The 8565-nt window shown below is 32.9% G+C and overlaps 1 protein-coding gene across 1 annotated transcript; it reads right to left on the minus strand.

The window, feature by feature from the left end:
• Positions 1-4561: 4561 nt before the first annotated feature.
• LOC103854200 (F-box protein At3g28330-like) lies at positions 4562-8393 on the minus strand. The gene has a single exon (XM_033284887.1). The coding sequence runs from the start codon at positions 6990-6992 to the stop codon at positions 5730-5732; it is 1263 nt and encodes a 420-aa protein (XP_033140778.1). The 5' UTR covers positions 6993-8393; the 3' UTR covers positions 4562-5729.
• Between the last annotated feature and the right edge of the window lie 172 nt (positions 8394-8565).

An 8565-nucleotide genomic window follows, 5' to 3' on the forward strand; every position in this document is an offset into this window, starting at 1 on the left:
CTAAAATCCTAAACACAAATATAAGAGAGTATTTGATAGTTTTTTTTTTATAATTGTAAGAAAAAAGAGATTTATAAAATAGAATGTTTTCCTTTAAAAAAATAATCCAAACAAAAAGAAAATTTTAAAAATTTAGGGGAAATTAAATATTTACCACTTTCATGGTATCATTTTTCATTTTTACCACCACTAAAGAGACATTTTCAAAAATATCTTCTTTTTTAAGTGGCAAAAGACTCTTATACCCTTGTTATTCATATATATAATAAATCATTATTTAAATAAAAAAAGAAAAAATTAAAAAATTAAAAAAGAATAAAAAAATAAAAAAAAAATAATTTTTTTATGTTTTCGAATTATACTTTTTTAAATTCGAATTTTCTTATAAATTTTTTTTTGAATTTTTTTTCTTTCGAATTTTTACGCTAGGGATCAAGATCGGTTCTTTAAAGACTTTGCTAAGGCTATGCAAAAGTTGAGTCTTTACGGTGTAAAGACTGGTCGACGGGGGGAGATCCGGCGAGGGTGCGATGCCATTAACTGAGTTTTAATTTTTTTTGTTTTGGGGATAAAATGTGAGAGATTTGAGAGTTTGAATCTCATATGTTTTTTTTGTGAAATGTAAAACACTGATAATTTATATGGATTGATCGTATTGTTTTGGTACAAACAAAAAGTATTTAACTTTTGTGAAGAGATTTGAGTATGAACTTCTGCATTTGAGTAAGAGAGTGACTAAAGTTGAAGGTTCTGGGGTTTGCTGGATCACTAGTGTGGTAGTTTGGTGATTGATCTTGTGCCATGATGATTGACTGGGTGATAATGATCTGATTATATAATTGATTCGCCTCAGATAAAATGTGTTGAATGAAAACATTGATGTTACATTTCAATTTCTAGCAACATGTGAAATTTGTTTGCATTTGAAACCTGGATCAGTACGAATAGCCTGAACTTCAATACTTTCAGATTCTAGTACAAATGTATTTTTCTTGTGTGCTTTCAACTTCTCGTACTGAATATTCTAGCAGGACAGCTAGATCATTACCGGATACCCAAGTCTTACGAAAAGGCAAAACAAAATTACTAGAAAAAATTAAAATCGCCCATTACGAGAACAACAATATCCTCTGAAACGCTCTTATAAACTAGCCACCAATGCTAAAACATGATCTGTCTTCTTGTTTATTCTTCCCACAGTAGTCTCAATGTCTTCCCACAGTCAATTTTGAAGCATAACTATAGCAAGTAGTTTACCTTACAACCCATAAGTCTTGCATTGCGAAAGAATCTTACAAAGATCGTTTTATTTTCTCTCAATATACCAGTCCATACCATAGGAGAGTCCAACTACTGTTTGCACTTTTATAGTAGTTATTGAGCGAAATTATTATTGCTATCATGGATTCATGGGTAAGCTTAGATGCTTAGGATACGTTTATTTGCTAATATGATGAGTGGGGGGTGGTCACTTAATTTAGGTAAATGAGATAACTAAGGAGAATGTAACATTAGTTTTTCTCTATTTAAGGATTCAAAAGAAAATAGACCCAAAATGGAAACTTTCCCACTCTAATTTGTATTGAAAAAATAATCATCAAGCAGAGGAAGAAAACCAACCTGGAGTGTGGCTTAACCTTCAAGTCAGCTCTATATATTACATTCATACGCTTCACAGAATAAAAGAAAAACAAAAAGCAAATCAAAGGAGAAGTAAAAAAAAACTATGGTAGGTTAAGGTGTTTTGTTTGGAGCATAGATCGTAGAAGTCTCACGACTGTCCTAAATCATATCACGGGAGCATAACGGTTTCTATATGCGAAGAATGTTCTGTAGCCATTGAAACTACTGGTTCTGACAAACAAGGAATCAAATCTTTGCTTGTAGAACACGAAAGAAGTGGAGATTGTGATCCAAGAAAAAGGAAGAAGCCAGTTTGTCCTGTAAAGCGTTGCAGTGAGTCTCTGACTTCCGCTAACAACCTTACTTGCAAAGATTCTGGAGTCAAGTTTTGTCTGAAACATGAGTTTCCTACGCATTGTTGGGATTGTCGCTCTGATGCCAATTGTTGGGATTGTTAAAGTCCATGTCCAATTCTATATTATTCGATTAGTACGATATTGTCCATTTTGGACCTAATTAGCAAGTCCGCATGGATTAACTTTTGGTTTCCTCCCCAAAAAGCTTTGTACTATTAGAGTTTGACATCTTTTTATATATTAGATACTATTTGTCTAATTCTCCGATGTGGAACTTAGTTTGTTATCTCACACAGATCATATGTCTGTAACAAGAAGACCTTTGCTAACTCAGAAACAAGCTCGAGATGGAATGACATGTGTATGGAAGTTTTAAGAATGAGAAAAGAGAAAGGGTGTGGAAGAGGAACAACTTCTGTTTCATCAAATTCTCCTCCATCGACTAGATCCTTTTAGTTTCTTTAATTGTAACAGCTTGCATTAACAACAATCTTCTTTTAAGTCTCTCATGTATGATTCTCCATTGTTTTCAAGAGCATTTTAATATGTGGTATTTTTTTTTAAAACAAAGAAGAAGATAATTGGTTTTATCGATAAACCGATGTATGTTACAATATACAGAGTAATTCTATCTCCCAATGTGAGCTTGCTAGATGATATATTCAAACGATCACCAAAAGAACATTGGAAGAATAAACACCTAGAAATTTGATTGTGAGAGGCATTGCATTGTGTCCATTTCTCGATTGCATTGAACAGAACTCAAAGTCTGACCATCCTTGCTCCGTTCCAGCTCATTGTGAAGCTCAAAACTCCCATTGTTCAAGTTAATAGATGCCAAAGAATCTTGCATCTGACTCCACATGTACAATGGTATTACCATCAAAAGGGTTTATCGCCAGGGTAAGGGGAAGATAATCGAAACCCATCAGTACAGATACTAGCTGCCATTCACGATTCATAAGCCTCCATACAACTAGCTTGTGGTGCACACTTTCGGAGAATATGTTCATATACATGAGACTACCTCCAGAAGTGTGCAAGATCTTCTGAACTTGGGTTCTTTTTTCAAATCAGGGAACCATAGAAATCATAGGACACAACAACTACCTGACCGTCTAGATTGAGGCCAAACCAGTGAAGGTTCCAGCTCAAAGTTACTGGTTCAAGAAGATTCAGGCTAATCAAAGGGAGAGGAGAGTGGAGAATTTTACTCCACAAGCCTGTCTCTGATGAATATATATTGAAAGCTACAAAACATTCATTGTTCGTGAATCTTGTTCTGACCAGAACAACTTTGAAACCTAAAACGATACCATCTTTAGTTCGCGTGACAAGTCCAGCCTGTCTGAATAATGCATCTGATTCAACAAACGATAACACCTCACGAAACCATGGTTCCTCTGTTTCAAACCCTAGAAGCGAAGTAGGTGGAGTAGGAATCGTGATGCGTTGTTTTGAAATAAGGTTAGCTACGAAATAGGTTTGATCCGCAGGGTAAGTCGTGACGTAGAGTAGAATCAATCCTATATCGGTGTAAGCCAAGACTCTATACTTTACGATGCCAAAGTCTAGTTACTTTCTTCTTGGCCTCTAATCTCGCCGCTATGAAAGAGGAGACATAAGAGCCAAGAGATCGTTGAAGTCCCCAAACTTTGCATCTGTAGTGAGCCACGACTTCTTCCGTTTGATTTCTGCACATGAGAGACCATGAAGAGTGGGAATTTTGGTGATGAGAAAAACAGGTGATTCGATGATGGAATTCGACTGCTTGCATACTAGTTTTGAAGTGGTGATGGTTACTAGTGGTAATCTCGCAAGTATAATCTCCCATTATCCTCAGTGAAAAAACTCAACTTCTTCATATTTCTTGAGTTTTCGGGATTAAGGTTTAGGGCCTGACTGGTTCAAACGCGGCGGTTGCGGTTGCGGAAGTTTGTGAGTGCGGGCGGTTGCGGTTTCTAGCAGTTTTAAGAGATTTGTACGACTAGTACTGCGGTTAAAAATTAGTGCGTTTACGGGTGACTTATGACTGGTTAACTATCAAATGCGGTAACAGTCAAATAATAAAATAACAATATTTACATTTAATATAATTATAAAAATATCAAAAATCATAAAATTATAATAAATATAAAATTTATATTTAGAAAGTTATAATTTTAATTTTTGAAAATTTATTGAATTTTTTTATTATAAAATTTTATAATATTAATTAAAATATAATAGATATATTTTAATATTTTCATAATTTCAATTTTAAATTTTTTATTAAATATTTTTACTTTTGTATATATATTGTTTAAAAAAAAAAAAAAATGTACCCTCCCGCAACGGTCTGCAACCGCAAACGCTAGCTGGAGCCAGCTTTTGAATTTATGAGATTCAGAGCGGTTTGAAGCGGTTTACAGCGATTTGAGTGATTGTTGCAAACCACCGACAACCGCTACCAACCGCAAAAGCTGCGTTTGCAGGTGGTAGCAGAAAAACCAGTCGCCCCCTTATTATTTCTTCTTTTCCCATAACTAATGGTTAGTTTGTTTATATATGTGGTGTGCTAGTAGTTATCTTTATACTTTTTGTTGTTTTACATTTTTTTTTGCATATATCACACCAACATACCGGTTATATTCAACCCACTTTTTATGTATTTGATATTAAAAAATAAAATAAAATTATTTAACATATAGGCTAACTGGTTTTTTCTACATGGAATCTGCTGAATAATATGACTGATTGTCTGTGGAATAGAAAAAAAAATGGAATGATGGATGAAGTGGAATAAAAACTGACTTTATTGATGGAATAATGCATTCCATTGATCCAAGAAATTTTTAGATCCTGAATAAATCGAATAGATTTTAAAAATAATTTTTTCTGTTTAATACCAAAATAGTATAAGTGAAATTGGTATAAACAACATTTCATTGTAACTCATGAATATTTTAAGGAATTCTATGGAATCAGAACTCAGAAGCATTCCAAACAATTTTATTTCGCTAAATGGCAGCATTCCAGTTGCAGCCATAATATTTTGGGTTTCAAGAGTTTACAACATCTTTTCTTAACCAAAATATCTTGATCTTATTCCTCCGTTTATTCACTCCTTGTTTCTCTAATTTTCTTCAGTGCACTGATAGCGATAATACTAAGCTATTTATTTTATTCAATCAGAGAAATGTTGACCTATGCAAGTTCTTTTTACTAGATATAGATACGAAGGTTTTCTTTCTCTTATGTTGATTTTTTTAACAAATCATCAACTTATCAAATTTTATTGACTGCTGAACACTGGTAGAAACGAGCAAAAAGTTGGGGGAATCCAGAAGTTTATGCCGTTGATAATCTTAAACGATACTTCTAAGGAAAATTTGATAACTGAAAAAAACTATATTTCACCAACAAACCATCGCATCCTCTCTCTATTCTCTTACTACAAAACTAATATTTTTTCTAATATAGTTATTCAGCAAATTAACCCTACTTCTAAAGGTCTTCTCTTGAAAAATACTTTAAAAATAGCGATCCAAATGAAAGTTTTCTCTAAAACATACAACTTCCCCAGTTGGGTATAATTTGCCAGTAAAATAAGTTACAAGATTCATTGATAAGAGTTTTCTAGCAAACACCATCCGACAACTTCTTCATCTTGCATAAGGAAACAACAGTAATTATCAAGAAGAGAAAGAAACAGGTTAAGTTTTGCATAATATATATTATTATTTTTTTATTTTTATTTTAAACTCGCACCTAGTTCGGGAAAGGATGCAGCCACCTCGGGAGAACGAACGAGGAATAAAATGTTTCCTTTATGTATTCTATCTCTCTCGGACCACCAACGGAACTCAGAACGCGACCGTCGCTGCTACGTTCCAACTCTTCGTGGACCATAAACTCCCCAATGTGTAAGTTAATAGACAACAAATCTTGGCCCTCCATGTTTCCCCTCCAAAAGTACACTAGTTTATCATCAAAAGGATTCATCCCCAACGGAATATAATCAAAACCAGCCGTTACAATATCAGTAGAGATTTCAGATACTAGTTGCCATCCTTCGCTCTTTAGCCTCCATACACACAGCTTATCAACTTCGGCTACAGAGACTATGTTAATATACATGAGAAACCCTTGACAAGTTGTGCAAGCTCTTTTGAATTTAGTTGTTTTGTCTAAGTCAGGGAAAGGTGTAACACGACATCGATCAGAACCCTTGTCTCCACTAGGGTAGAAATCGAAGGATACAAGAAAATCTTTATACTCCGGATTGTGAGCGAGCCAGTGAAGCTTTCCGTTCAGGCTAATGGGATTGTTAAATTCCTGAGCGATGAAAGTGAAAGGAAAACTAACAGTTTCAAGACTCCACGAGCCGGTCTCAGATGAATATATCAAGAAACTAGTAAAGTTCTTCTTCTTCTCTAACAAAACAACTTTGTAACCCAAAACGACTTCGTCCTCAGTTCGAGTCACAATCCCCAATATCCAAAAACGTTCCATTGCATGATTATGAGGCAGGATCTCTACGCATTGCCTTGAGACAGGATTAGCCACGTAGAAAGATTGGTTCGTGACAACGTAAATCAATATCAATCCAACATCGGTGTAAGCCACGACTCTACCTTCTCGGTTCTCGAACTTTTCGGCTAGAAAAGACGAGATGTAAGAACCGAGAGAACGGGTAAGACACCAGTTATCGGATCCGTAGTGAGCCATGGTTTCTGTCTCGCAACCTCTACACATGAACGACCAAGAAGAATAATACGAGTTTTGGTGCATAGACAGATAAAGATCGCGGCAAAAAGGAGACTCAACGAGTGATTTCCATTGCTTGCAAACCCGTTTGAAAGTGATTATGCTCGTTAGTGGTAACTTGGCTAGTATAATCGCATACAGATCCTCTAGCAGCGATTCCGTTCCACTGATCTTTGGTATCTTCGTCAATAGGATAGGGATTGGTGGTAATCCATCTGTGAGCAAATCCATCTCCCTATTGTCTGGTTTCTCCATCAATGGCATTAGGGTTTTGTTAGAGCCGGTCCTAAAATTTAGGGAGCTGTAGGCGGATTTTAAAAAATTTCAGCTTAAATTTTTTTTGGTAGATTTGAGGGCTTAAAAATTAATTTTGGGATTTTTCTATGTAATTTTTTTCAAAATTTTTTGGAGGCCTAAGATTAATGTTTCATTAAGCTTTGCCGAGGACCGGTCTTGGGTTTTTTTGTGTGTATATGAATAAGATTTATTTAACTTGTACAAAGTTATAAATCTATGTATATATATTGTCAGAATTGGGCTTACAAATCATTGAATATGTAATGTGCTTCAGATATAGGGGGTCTACCACTTGTGAGCTGCTAATAAAACAAACAAGGTAAATGATTAGTAAATATAAGGTGTTAATTGTTTACAGGATTTTTTTTTCAGAAAATATATTTTTCAGTCATTCAAATTTCTGAGAAAGTAGATCTTATTATATAAAACTTGGTTCTTCAAAATTGCTAATTAACATAATTGCGACATATGTCAATAAAATTTTAAGATTATAATATAGGCAATTCTCTTAAATAGACAATTTTCAAGTTTTGAACACAAAAATAGACCACAAGGAGAAAAATGATCAAAATGTTTCATTTAATAAGTAAAAAATCCCTAATACCCTAGATATATAAATTTGATAGTTGTTCTTTTATAAAAGATTTTATACGAAAGAGATTTGTATCATATTTTTAGGTCATAACTAAAAGAGAATTGTAAGAAGTTATTTGATAATATTTTTAAGAGAGAATTGGATGATGAACATTATAATAAAAACTATTTAATTAACAAAAGATGTGTAAAAAGACAGATTGTAAAAATAGTCACTTTAAAATTATTTATTAGTATCTAGAAATAAATATTTGATAGAAATTTATTTTTCTGCAATTCTAAAAAGAAGATAATTGTAAAAGGTTATATGACAATAATTTTTCTTTTCTAAAATCCTAAACACAAAATATAAGAGAGTATTTGATAGTTTTTTTTTATAATTGTACGAAAACAGAGATTTATAAAATAGAATGTTTTCCTTTTAAAAAATAATCCAAACAAAAAGAAAATTTTAAAAATTTAGGGGAAATTACATGTTTACCACTTTCATGGTACCACTTTTCATTTTTACCACCACTAAAGAGACATTTTTAAAAATATCTTCTTTTTTAAGTGGCAAAAGATTCTTAAGCCCTTGTTATTCATACATATAATAAATCATTATTTAAATAAAAAAATAAAAAAAAAATAAAAATTCAAAATTTCAAAATTTCAAAATTTCAAAATTTCAAAATAATTCAAAAAAATTCAAAAAAAAATAAAAAAAAAGTATTTTTTGTATGTTTTCGAATTATACTTTTTCAAATTCGAATTTTCTTATAAATATTTTTTTTTGAAATTTTTTTTTCAAATTTCTTTTTGAAAAACGTAAAATGTTCAAGTTCCATATTTTAAGCTTTATTTCCAAAAAGCCTTCAGGTCTTAAAATATCTTCTCCATCGTATGATAATAATGAGTAGCTGCCTAATATCCTGATTTGACCGTACTTAGTATCTTTTGTAAAAGG

Source organism: Brassica rapa, chromosome A02 (assembly GCF_000309985.2).
Source record: "Brassica rapa cultivar Chiifu-401-42 chromosome A02, CAAS_Brap_v3.01, whole genome shotgun sequence".
In the NCBI taxonomy this organism is placed as follows: Eukaryota; Viridiplantae; Streptophyta; class Magnoliopsida; order Brassicales; family Brassicaceae; genus Brassica; species Brassica rapa.

Bases quoted from the DNA above. Each gene is read 5' to 3' on its own strand.
- LOC103854200 (XM_033284887.1), bottom strand. From the start codon at position 6,992: ATGCCATTGATGGAGAAACCAGACAATAGGGAGATGGATTTGCTCACA.